Consider the following 12,861-nt stretch of genomic DNA (forward strand, 5'->3'; position numbering starts at 1 on the left):
TGGAGCAAAGAGAGGGAAGTGTTGGAAAATATTTTGTTTGTTTGTTTTTTAAATCTTAAAGAATTGCCTTAACCCTCAGTAGATGAGAGAATTTTGTGATTTTCTTTCCCTTTCATATACAGAGCCTGAACATCCTTTAACAGGAGGGAGGCTGTTTATGGAGCTAAAGACCCTCTCCATGGGAGCTGTGTGTTTAGTCCCTCAGGTTGAGCTCTGTACAACTCCCAAGGGTGTCATTCATGTGGAGTGAAGCATTAAAAGTTGCCTTGGGGTTCTGTAGTATAATGTCCTGGTGTCACAGTTAGACCCCATAGACATAACTAGTGGCAGAACAAGTCCATTCCAAAGCTAGTCGTGTCTGATTATTCACGGGCAGTTTCCTGCTGGGAAAAACAGAAGCTATAAATAGAAAGGAAAGAGATACCTGTGGAGGCCTCAGCAGAGAGCACTGGTGTTCTATAGCCCTGGATCACCCCATAGATGGAGACTGTATAAGGCGTGGCAGCCTTGAGGCCCGGGATGTCCATAGCCCGGAGGTTGCCAGGCACGGTGAGGTTCTGAGCTGCCTCCACCTTGTTGGCCTCTTGCACTTGAATGACAAAGTGCTCATAGGCCTGGTCAGCTGCGGTCCAGTTGAGTCTGAGGCCATCCCAGCCAACCTCAGTCACGGTGAGGTTTTCCAGTTCAGGGGCTTGTTCTGAATAATGACAGAGATGGGGTCAGTTAAAGTATTCCTCAGAAAGTTTTGCTTCTGAGAACCTGGGAATGGCAAGCCCAGTGCCACATCTACAGGCCATTGCCGTCCGAGTGCCATACTTTGTTTACTGCATCCCCTACTGGTGCTGTCCCTATTAAAACACAGCAGGACAACAATGTAATATTTCTATTGCGGCCAGCCACAGTGGCTTACACCTGTAATCCCAGCACTTTGGGAGGCCGAGGTGGGCGGATCATGTGAGGTCAGGAGTTCGAGACCAGCCTGGCCAACATGGTGAAACACTGTCTCTACTAAAAATACAAAAATTAGCCAGGCGTGGTGGTGGGAGCCTGTAATCCCAGCTACTCAGGAGGTTAAGGCAGGAGAATTGCTTGAACCCATAAGGCAGAGTTTGCAGTGAGCCAAGATGGCAGCTTGCACTCCAGTCTGGGGGATAAAGTGAGACTCTGTCTCCAAAAAAAAAAAAAAAAAAAATTTATTTTGCCTTCACGCATATTTGGGTTTTTCTCTTGGAAATGGTATTTTCCTATTGATCAGTGTCCTGCAGATTTAGAAAACTATACGTCTTTGTTAGCAATGCTCTGAGCTTCAGTTTTCATTTCGGAACATGTCTTGCATCATAAGGGGGTGGCCCTCAGTTATTCTGGGGGTCTTGACTTGAGCTGTCCAACCTTCTGTATTTTGAGACAATTGGCTCCTCTTAGATTCCCTTCTTTTTTGAGAGGCCAAGGTGGGCAGATCACCTGAGGTCGGGAGTTCAAGACCAGCCCGGACAACATGGCAAAACCCCATCTCTGCTAAAAATACAAAAATTAGCTGAGTGTGGTGGCATGAGCCTGTAATCCCGGCTACTTGGGAGGCTGAGTTAGGAGAATCGCTTGAGCCCGGGAGGTTGAGATTGCAGTGAGCCAAGATTGAGTCACTGCACTCTAGCCTGGGTGACAGACTGAGACTCCATCTCAAAAAAAAAAAAAAAGAATCCTCTTCTTTTTTGTGCTGCCTCAATATCCTATGGGAGGTCTGCTTTATAGTTTATATTGGGATTTCATCAGTTTCTAGGGTTCAAATCATTTACATAGATCATATTAGTAAAGATCAGAGACACATTGACACAGTATTACTAAGCCTGAGCTGAGGAAAGTGATGACGCTTTGAAAAACTGTTCCTTCTTAGAAAAAAGAAAGAGGTCCTGGCAGAAGCAGATCTTATGAAGCTCAAGTAAAACTGAACGCACCCTCTTCATTCATCTCCTTAATGCACAAAATTCCATAAAAACTCACTGGTCTCAACCTGACTTAAGGGAGATAACTTGCCCAGGGCTGAGCTTAAGTGGACTTTGCATAGTTTAGGAAGGAAAGTATTTCTCTGGGAATGGATCCTGTAAACTAGAGAGTAGAAACTGCCTTTAAATCATTTAAAAGAACAAATTGTTTTTTTCTATTTATACTTCACATTGCTGCTAATTTCAAATGAGTCTTATGTGTCCATTAGAGCTGGCTACTAACTTGAAAATCTTAGCTTGGAATTTGATTGAGGATATCCTTTCAGAGGAGAAAATATTTCTTTTCTAGAATTGATTTAACTCAGACGTTTCCAAGTTCTGGGGAACATTCTTCCTACTTGTTTCACATTGTCAGAGCATACACTTCTTCAAATTTTGTTTGATCGAGAACAGAGGTCCACAAACTGTTACCCAAGGCCCACGTCTGGCCTGCTATTTTGGTAGTCAGCAAGCTAACAACAGGTTTTTTTAACTTTTTTACATGGTCAGGAAATAAATCCAAAGAAGAATATTATTTGACGGTACATTCAAGTCATATAAAATTCCAGTTCTGGTGTCACAGATAAAGTTTTATTGGAGCATAGCCATGATTGTTCACTTACATTGTTGATGGCTGCTTTTGCGTTACGAAATGTGCAGTTGAATAATTGTGATGTAAACTGCCTGGCCTGTAAAGTCTAAAATATTTACCATCTGGCCCTTTACAGAAAATGTTTGCAATGGTTGATCTTGAATGACAGTCTACAGACTCCTCTTTAACCCCGACTCATGTCCTGAAGCTTACCCCCGAGGCTCCAAAGCAGTTCTTAACCACCTAAACATGGTCTTCATGAGAAAGGAAGGACCCCAAACTGCAAGTGATGTATCTAGATTTAGGAAAAGAAAGGAGGTGTCAACTACCTTTAATCCTGCTGGGCATTGTGAGGCCAGAAACAGTGCCCTGATATAGTGATTGTACCCTTGACCTTGGGATTTAAACACAAATACACTCAAGAGCATGTCCTTCTCAAATACTCCAGCAGTTCTGATGCAGAAAGAGGTATAGGACAAAACACAGCTAAGTGAAAATTAAATCAGTCCTATGTCTTCTTAGCTCTCCTTCTTATCCCACTTTCCTGTTTTTGTTCCTCTGCTGTCCACCTGTCAGGAGCTAATCTGTCATTGACAGCATACCCCTTCATGTGAATTAAGTTACTTTCTTTCTTCTGCGGGTGTCTGTCTTTTAATCCTTATCTCTAATTGTTACATAAAACATATTTTTTTTCTATGAAAGAAATTTTAAATGCCCCCTTGCAAGAAATATTGGGAAAGTTACCTTACGGGGGGTGGGGTAATGTGATTGTGGATTGCCCATTAAGCTGTGGCAAGAGATGGATGGAGAGAAAAGATGCACGTTGGAAAATGTCTCTTCCTGATGAGAATCATCTTATCTCTTTGAATCAGATTTTTAATATGCCACTGATACTTTCATCTAATGGTCTCCACATCGTGTTTTATCTGTTCATATAGTCGATAGAGTGATTTTTTAATATAACGTCATGTTGTTCAGTAAATAGTAATAGTGACGGTGTTGGTACTTCTGCTAACACTTTTGGCTATTTCTCTACCTTTTTTTTTTTTTTTTTTGGTAGGCAAATCAAGAAAGAGCATTGGTTTATAACTCAGAGAGGCAGTATGTGGCCAAACTTCCACTAATAAAATCAGTGCCTAAATTAAAGAGAGAGGGGTCAGAATTATGAAAGAAGGGGGAATATTATGAATAAAAAATACAGTAGAGAATAGTTAAGGTGAGGACCAAGAGGCTTCACATAAATGCTGGCTCCACATTTCAACCACAAATGACATACTGTGAATTTACTGCCCTAGAAGCCAAGTGTTTCCATTATAGATTCCACACAGAATTTCTTGGCATTTCTTTATGAAAAGGCTGTTGTCTTTTTCTTACAGCTGTGCTCTGGAATCTACCCTCTAGACAATGTTAGTGGGCTTGGGAAATCAGAATTTTGAAACCCCACTGCTGTAGTCCTGGTGGGTTGAGCAGCTGGTCTGGAGGAATTTCTGACAGTGCCAACTTAAAATCTGTAGATTGTTACCATCTTCTAGATAGTGATGACCAAGTGCTGGCTTGATGAGGAACCCATTTCAGTGACCACTTATGGGAGAAAGACTGATTCTCCCACAGCAGAGGCATGGTCATGTCCAAGCCTGACAACCCCAAAGGATATATTCAGTGGCTTTACTCTCATCTCACAGAGATAAGACAATTGAAATGAGAAGCCTTGGCTGCCTTAAAACATTCAGTGATTTCTTTGTAACTGCCCCTTTGCAGGTGCCCCTGATGATGCCTCTAGCCTCCTACCCTACTGTTTTCCCACTCTATCATGTAGTAGGACTGTATAACGTGCAATTCACTAAGGTAAAGTTTCTCATGCCTTTCAGCTTTTAGGATGCTATTCCCCCTGCTGGAAATGTCATTACTCTTTCTCCACTTGCCCAACCCCTTTTCTTTTTCAGAACTCAACCAAACATCACTTCTTCCAAAAAGCCTACTCCAATGCTCTTCATTCATTTTGCTTAGGTCTGTGATGCTCCCGTCTCTATGCTCCTGCAGCCTCCCACAAATCCCTCTAAAACAGATAAGCTCCAGCATTATAATTTTGGTTTTGGTTCTCTCTCTTATAGCAATGTGCACCATTTCTTGAGAGGAGCTGTTTCTTTCTGTTCTATACACCGGCATCGCCTGACCCACAGTAGGTATGAAATAAATATTTGTTGGATGAATAAATATTTGAATAAATTTCAGTTTGGTCTGTGAGAAAACCAAAATAGCAAATCAGAGCAGAATGTTCTCTATTACTGGTAGCTGTGGCTAAAAACAAAATTCCACCTCTCTTCCTCCAAAATTCCTGAGAGCTACTGGGGTGTCACTGTCAAGGCTTATGTTGCCATGAAAAGATGCTTTGCTGGCTTTCTACCTATCAGCCCTGCCTCCTGTCTCTTACGGCATGCAGCAAATTCATGGCTTTGACCTTAAGCAGGGTTTAGTTGGGTTTATGAAAGTACAAAAGCAGAGAGAAAAGGGAGAGAGAGGAGAGGAGAGAGAAGAGAGGAAAAGGGAGGAAGGAGAGGAGAAGAGAGAGAAGAGAGGAGAAGGGAGGAAGGAGAAAGGAGGAGAATAGCGTGGAGGAGAGGGAAAGAGAAGGGAAGGAATGGGAGAGGTGGAGAGGGAAAGATGCCTGGTACATGCTCATTTTTTTTAAATGCCAACAGACCCAGTACCTTTCTTTATTCCCTGCCTCCCTTCTTTCCTCCTTTTGCCTGCCTGCCTTCCTTCCTTCCTTCCTTCCTTCCTTCCTTCCTTCCTTCCTTCCTTCCTTCCTTCCTTCCTTCCTTCCCTCCCTCCTATCCAGATTAAGCTGAACTGAAGACTTTCCAAGCGAATGATTTCCCTTCCCTTCCCCTACTCCTTAAGGAAAGAATTGGGGTGTTAATGCAGAAGTGGAAAGGAAGAATCAGAAGATTCCATGGAAATGCTGACTCCAGGGTAGCCAGGGTCCCCAAACACTCATGAAGCTCATACCACAAACTTGTCTGCCTTCAGGGCACTGGGATGGGATGCAGCAGTGGATAATGGAGTTGGTCCTTACATTCTGCTCACTGATGGGGAGGCAGGCCATAGGTATTATAGTAAACCACTACTTGTATAATATCAAGGCAGGTAAGTGTCACAAGGAACTCTAGAGCAGCTTGAAGGGGTAGATCAGGATGGGAGTGCCTTTTTAGGCTGGTGGTCAGAGAAGACCTCTGTTCTGGGTCACACCTGAGCTGCTCTATGAAACGCTGGGAGAAGAGTGATATCTAAGCAGTGGGAGCAGCACATGCTAAGGCCCGAGGAGGAGAGCAGGCTCAGCAAGCTTAAGAAACAGTGCAAAGGCCGAAGAGGCCACGGTGAAGTGAGCAAGGGCATGAGTAGCAGGACTGAGGTCAGAGGATGGGCTGGCCATGCCAGATTCTGTAGGGCCCTGTAACCCATGGCTGGGTCTTTGGGTAAGAGGTGCGATAGGTGGCCAGGTTGTGCAGACTTTTAGTATGGTGCCACATCAAGAAAAAGGCTTACATTATGGCCCAATCCATCACTAAAACCCTGGAATTCCCTGGGAAAAATTCTTCAGGGCCACTGATTCTCCATTTTTTTCTGTAAGCCCCACAGACATTGAGTGGCGCCTTGCAGGCTTCTGTTGATAAGAATCCAGTGATACAGAGCTGGAAGGTTCTTACTTCTGAGGGTTGAACCTAAAACTCTGCAACATTTCAGGACTTACAGCCACGTGGTTCCTTCACCCAAGAGCTCTCACTTTTCCTATTTTCTTTCTTCCTATATGCTTACCAAGGCCAGGTGCCTGGGCTTCTACTTCTTTACCTATTCAGTCTAACACATCTATGTTTGCCCTTTATATGTTTGCCCTGTCTGTCCAAAAGCATCTTCCCACTGTAAGCCTTTCCTGATTCTCTGAAGTTAGATCCAGTGTCTCCTGTGCACTGGCTGCACCCTCTGTACCCTCGATCGTAGTGAGCAGAATGTTGTCTCATCATCTGTTTGCTACACAGTGAGTTCCTTGGAATTAGATACCCATTTTCTTTTCCCTATTAACCCCATAACTTAGCACAGAGCATGGTGATATATTTTATTGACTTTACAAGTTAGAATTCAAGAGAGGGAAAGAAATGTTTGCTTCACCTTAAATGAAACATATATTTTTTTTTCTGTGGAAAAAGGGATGGGGGAAATATTCTGTGGACAGTGGAGAAGAACCAATAAAAAGAACTTTGCACATTTTTCCCACACTGAAGAATGTCTTTAAATATGAAACATGATATCTTTGAAATGGCATTAAGGAGGCATGGTGGGGAAATGCAACTGCTAAGGCTTTGGAATACCAATATTGGGCTCTCATTCAGACACAGAATAATTCTAGCTAGTAAATCTCCTGGTTATAGCCACATTACCTCCTTTCTCTAGTGGAGAAGCCCCATACCACAGGATCTTAGGGAGATAAAACCTCTTCAGTGACTGCGGAGGTGTGGGGCTTTCTCACTGGAGGAAGGAGGCAACGTGGCCATCACCAGAAGGTGGAATGACTGAGGGGCAATAGGAATCTCTTTTAGATACAGCATTTATCAAACTTAAGGGAAAGCTAAGACAGATGGGCAGAGGAAGGAGGAGGAGGAAGAAGAGGAGGAGGGAGGGAAGAGGGAAGAAAGAGAGAGAAAGAGAGAAAGAAAGAGAGGGATTTCATCTTTTGTGTATTTCTGATTCATTTGTTGCCCCTTGACACTTTATAACAAGCTCATGTTTATAAAGCTGAAACTAAATCTCTACTATAGATTTATTTTTTCTTGATTCTATCCCCCCCCTTATTTTTGATTAAATTACTCTTTCAGAGCATCCTTGATAATAATCTTATAGTTGGGTGGGAAGCAGTCAATGCAGAGTCAACAGAATTGACCACGTAAACTCATTTCAGACTCTGGCAGGGACTGCTCATTGTCTGCCAAATTTCTCTCTTACAAATAACCTCAATTTTATATGGAAGCAACATGTTCAGACAGAAGACTACCTTTCCCTGTCTCCCTTACAGCTAAGAGTGGCAATGAACTATGAGGAGAAGTGATTGGTGGAATTTCCAGAAAGACTCACCTAGAAGGTGCTCCTCTTTGGGAGTTTTGGTTCTCCCTCCCTTATGCTGCCTAGAACACAGATGTAATGGATGTACTACAGCAGCCATGTTGTGACACTGAGATGACTCTGAGAATGGAAGCCAAGGACTAAAAATGGTGGAAAAGAAAGACAGAAGCAGCCTTGGTGCCTGACAATTTGAAACTACTGTTATCCCTGTGCCTCCCAGCTCCAGATTCATTTTATAAGAAAGAAAACCAACTTCTATCTTGTGTAAGTGACTGTGATTTGAGACTGAAGATACTGTGAGAAAGACTCTTCAAGCCATTTCCAAATATATCCATGCTTCTAACCCTTTTCTTGCATATCAAGCTTCAACTGGAATAACATCTCTTGCCGTAACACCTTTGTCAGCTCTCCTGATTTCCTTGGATCACTCTTTTTCTTGAGTTCTGTCTAGCATTCTGAGTATCTAGTCTTCCCCAAGCACTATGAGCAGGCACAAATTAGTCCACATAACAATGCTGACTTTGGGAACTACTTTTCCTCAAATATCAGTACTGTACAATGTATGCAGTAGGTACTCAAAACATGCTTACTAATTAAATTGGAAGTAAAGACTGTTACTTGCCAAACCCTGGAGAAGTAACATTTTCCACCTATACTTTTTGAATATTTGGTGGCCAAAATTGAATAGGCTTATTTTTCATAAAGGAGGAAATATTTTAAAAACCTGGTTGTCTCTTCAGTTTAGCCACCAAGTAAGCATGGCAGCAGGTTCAGCGAACAGGTTGCACGGGCCAGAATGGACACAGGTTGCATGGGCCAGAATGGACACAGGTTGCATGGGCCAGAATGGACACAGGTTGCATGGGCCACAATGTCAGGATTCAGCTGTCATCACAGACAAACTAGGTTAATGTCTTAATGACTAAGAGAAAAGAGAAAATGAGAGGGCACCGTGGAAGTCTCAAATGGCCATGTGCCACTCTTCAGGGGTAACCTTGGCAGAAAGCAAAAGACCTGGAATAAAAACAGTTCGTGTAAAATAACCAAAAAAAAATATTATTACCAACATCTTGGCCATCTTTAAATGAAGTAAAATGAAAGGTAAGTTAATTGTTAGGCTAAAAGGAGGAAATAAACAAGAAACAACTTAAAAGATTTTATGATGCACACACAGTTAAAAAAAGAAAACAAAAATCATAGGTAAATTGAAACACAAACCCTGAGGTTTTAAGTTCTCCTAGGAAGAAATATTTTATTTTAAAACCCCTATTTCCCAGTGGGGGAACTTTGCTGTATCAATTGACAGGAGGCAGGAAAGACGAATAAGCAGTGCTTTCAAAGTGGTGTTTAGGGACTTCAGGGATGGACAAAGTGGCTTGCTTTTGCATTTGGCTTTCTCATGTAAGGACACCCTGACTGAGCAGATCTGCTAACCTCAGAATCAACCTAGAGTTTGGAGGAAGCTCAGGGCAGACTCACCAGTGGATGCCTTCACGCGTGCGGGCTTGCTTTTGTGCCTGCCTTTCTCGGCTGTCAGGAGGACATTGTACTCCTGTCCCGGTTCCAGGCCTCTCAAGACATAGGAAGTGGTGTTTCTTGGAAGCTGCACTCCCACCCACTGGCCTGTGGGGAGGCTGTAATTGAGGCGGTAGCGGTCAAACTTGGCCAACGGGGTCTTCCAGAACAGGGTCAGGCTGGTCTCTGCAGTTTCAGAAACCCGAAGGTCCTTGGGTGTGTCCAACTCTGGGAGGAGAACAGAGAGATGAATGCTCTTCAGGCTGCAAGGCAGGGCTGCTTCTGGGGTTGAAAGTCAACTGCCTCTGGGCTGGAATTTGGCCTCTGAGCTCCTCTGTGGGTTTGCCACAGAGGAGCTGAGGGACCACAGGAGAGTCACCTCTCTGGGTCTCTCTTTTTACTTTTGTAAAATAGGTCTAATTATACATTATCCACATGACTCCATTGGAGTCTGAGAAGATTAAAAATGTCATGGAATATCCATTCCGTGAAATGCTAGTCAAATTTAAAGCGGTTAAAAGGAACCAACTATTGATAAAAGAAGCAATTTAGATGAATCTCGAGAGAATTATGCTGAAGGAAAAAAAAGCCAATTTCAAAAGGTTACATGCTGTATCGCTATGCACTGAATGTCTGTGCCTCCCTAAAGTTCTTATGTTGAAACCTAATCCCCAGAGTGAAGGTATTTGGATCTAGGGACTTTTGGGAGGCCTCATGAATGGGAGTAGTGCCCTTATAAAGGAGACCTTGCCCCCTCTGTCCTGTGAGGGAACAGTAGAAAGATGGCCCGCTGTCAGCCAGAAAGCAGGCCCTCATCAGACACCAAATCTGCTGGCATCTTGATCTTGGACTCTGCAGCCTTCAGAACTGTGAGAAATAAATTCCTTCTGTTTATAAGTTACTTGGTCTAAGATATTCTTGTTACAGTAACACAAATGGATTAATATGTGTAGGATCCCATTTATGCAGCATTCTTGAAATGGCAAAATCATAGAGATGAAGAACAGATAAATGAATGCCCAGGGTTAGGCAGAGGGGCAAAGGGAGGGAGGTGGCTGTGGCTGCAAAGGGTAGCACATGGGATTCTTGTAGTAAGACTGTTCTGTATCTTGAATCTAGTGGTGCATTCACAAATCTACATGTATGATAAAATTGCATAGAACTAAGTATATACACACACATGAATGAGTGTATGCAAAACTGGTGAAATATAGAGTTGACAGATTACACCAATGTCAATTTCTCAGTTGTTATATTCGTCTACATTTATGCAAGAGGCTACCCTTGGGGGAACCTGGGTGATGGGCACAGGGAATCTCTCTGTATAATTTCTCAAAATTGCATATGAATCTGCAATTATCTCAAAATCAAAAGATTAAAAGAAAAAGAATTGTCATGTAAATGCCCAGCCTTGCATCCTGCATAATGTAGAATCTCAACGATGCTCCATCTCCTCTTTACACACCAGCCTCCCTCTTCCTCATAGTGTCTGCAGGGAGGTAAGCTGGGGGCTGGGGGCTGGGGGCTGGGGGAGAGGCAGAGGAGGAGTTTTCTTTTTGCAGTGCATACTTATTAGAAAAATGGAAAAAAAATCTTGAGGGAAGAATCAATGACCTCAAATCAGGTAACCCTTCAGCATCTTCACCTGCAGGCTGTGGCTACAGGATATGACAGGTAAGTGCAGAGCCTGGATTTAAACTACAATCCCGTTACTTATAATCTGCTTGACAGGGGTATAAAAGTTAGGTGTTTTCTCAGAGAAAACCCCACAGATGTGTTTGGACTAGACAATGGTTTATTTAAAAGATGCAATTGATTACCAACTTAAAAATGTTCGTGAATTTCTTATAAAGCCTGGTTCCAATTTTTCTTTTAAAAAATCCCGGCTAGGCATAGTGGCTCACGAGTCCAATCCCAGCACTTTGGGAGGCCAAGGCGGGCGGATCATGTGGTCAAGAGATTGAGACCTTCCTGGCCAACACGGCGAAACCCAGTCTCTACTAAAAATACAAAAATTAGCTGGGCATGGTGGCGCACACCTGTAGTCTCAGCTACTTGGTAGGCTGAGGCAGGAGAATCTCTTGAACCCAGGAGGTGGAGGTTGCAGTGAGCTGAGATCGTGCCTCTGCACTCCAGCTTGGTGACAGAGTGAGACTCCATCTCAAAAACAACAACAACAACAACAGCAGCAGCAACAACAACAACAACAACAACAACAACAACAAAAATCCCGTCTCCCTTTCCGTACAGGGGATGATGTTGGCATCACACAGATGGACCACACTTATGTTCCTTTTGAATTTTGACATTGGGGCTAGGTGATACTACAGGGCCCTTTCTCCTCTGGGCTTCTACTTTTTCTCTTTGAATAGGTTTTGGCCACATGGGCCCTGTCTCATCTGCCCAGCACCTGCTCAGTGGGATGGGAATCCCAGGTGTGCCTCACCTGTGGCTGCGTTGATGGTCGCTGGATTGCTCTCCTTGTCTTCCTTCACAGCAGAAACTCCAATCCCATATTCAGTCCCCGGCCTCAGACCTAAGGAGAGAATGTGCAAGTTGAGATTCATCCTGAAATCAGAAAGACTTTCAGAGGATGATAAAAATGGCTTTGAGTTGGTCTCTGAAGGCGACGACCAATGTTCAGAATGTTTTACAAAAGAACTCGCTGCAATCCAAGTAAGCAGTAATTCTGGAAATTGGACTTATTTCTGAGGATTGCAAATGGGGACACATGGGAGCAGGTGCCCATCCTTTAAGGGCCCTCTAGGGCTGGCTGGCTCAGGCTTGCAGAGATGCAGAGCTCACCTGTGAGTGTGGTTTTGGTTGTGGCTTGTTGGCTCTTTGGAACATCAACCTCAGCGTGGTCCCCTCCAGAGATGGGAGCATACTTAATTCTGTAACTGTCAATAGCTGCTTTGCCATTCCTCCATTCCAGGGTGATGCTGTTATCTGTCTGGGAAACACGTCGAAGGTTCCTGGGAGCATCGAGGCCTGTTTGAGAGAAGAAGGAGCATTTGCATTGAACATATCAGTCACAAGAGAGCAAGAGTCTTTGATAGCCCAAGCTGACATATGAAATGTGCCTGGAACTGGAGATAAATTACAAAATCTCAGCACATTCATCTGTCCCCATAGTTGATGTGCAAATCTAAACAAGTGCTACAGATTTGGCACCTTTCCCTATTATGGATGAGTGCGACACTTTAGTCATTTGTGTTTTTCTCAGACTTTGTGGTTAAAGAACAATGCAAAGACTTAAAAATAAGTTCATGCGTGTAAAAGCTGGTCTTTTGCATTTTCTCATCATATTTCTTTCTTTCTTTATTTTTTTGAGACAGAGTCTCCCTCTGTCACCAGGCTGGAGTGTAGTGGCATGATCTCGGCTCACTGCAACCCCTGCTTCCCGGGTTCAAGTGATTCTCCTGCCTCAGCCTCCTGAGTAGCTGGGATTACAGGAGCACACCACCATGCCCGGTTATTTTTTAAAATTTATTTATTTTTATTTTTGTTTTTATTTTTGAGACGGAGTCTCGCTCTGTCACCCAGGTTGGAGTGCAGTGGCGCGATCTCGGCTCACTGCAAGCTCTGCCTCCCGGGTTCATGCCATTCTCCTCTCTCAGCCTGTAGCTGGGACTACAGGCACCCACCACCATGCCTGGC

At 43.5% G+C, this 12,861-nt stretch overlaps 1 protein-coding gene across 10 annotated transcripts in view; it reads right to left on the bottom strand.

The window, feature by feature from the left end:
- LOC105487096 (tenascin C) overlaps positions 1-12,861 on the bottom strand; it is a 98,500-nt gene that overhangs the window by 44,477 nt on the left and 41,162 nt on the right. For all 10 annotated transcript variants that reach the window (XM_011750394.3, XM_071078243.1, XM_071078238.1 and 7 more), the window contains exons 8-11: positions 12,007-12,192; positions 11,648-11,737; positions 9,166-9,429; positions 425-697 (exon numbers count right to left, since the gene is read on the bottom strand). In XM_011750394.3, coding sequence (XP_011748696.2) covers positions 425-697; positions 9,166-9,429; positions 11,648-11,737; positions 12,007-12,192 — 813 coding nt within the window. The remainder of the gene's footprint in view (positions 1-424; positions 698-9,165; positions 9,430-11,647; positions 11,738-12,006; positions 12,193-12,861) is intronic.

Source organism: Macaca nemestrina, chromosome 14 (assembly GCF_043159975.1).
Source record: "Macaca nemestrina isolate mMacNem1 chromosome 14, mMacNem.hap1, whole genome shotgun sequence".
NCBI lineage: Eukaryota > Metazoa > Chordata > Mammalia > Primates > Cercopithecidae > Macaca > Macaca nemestrina.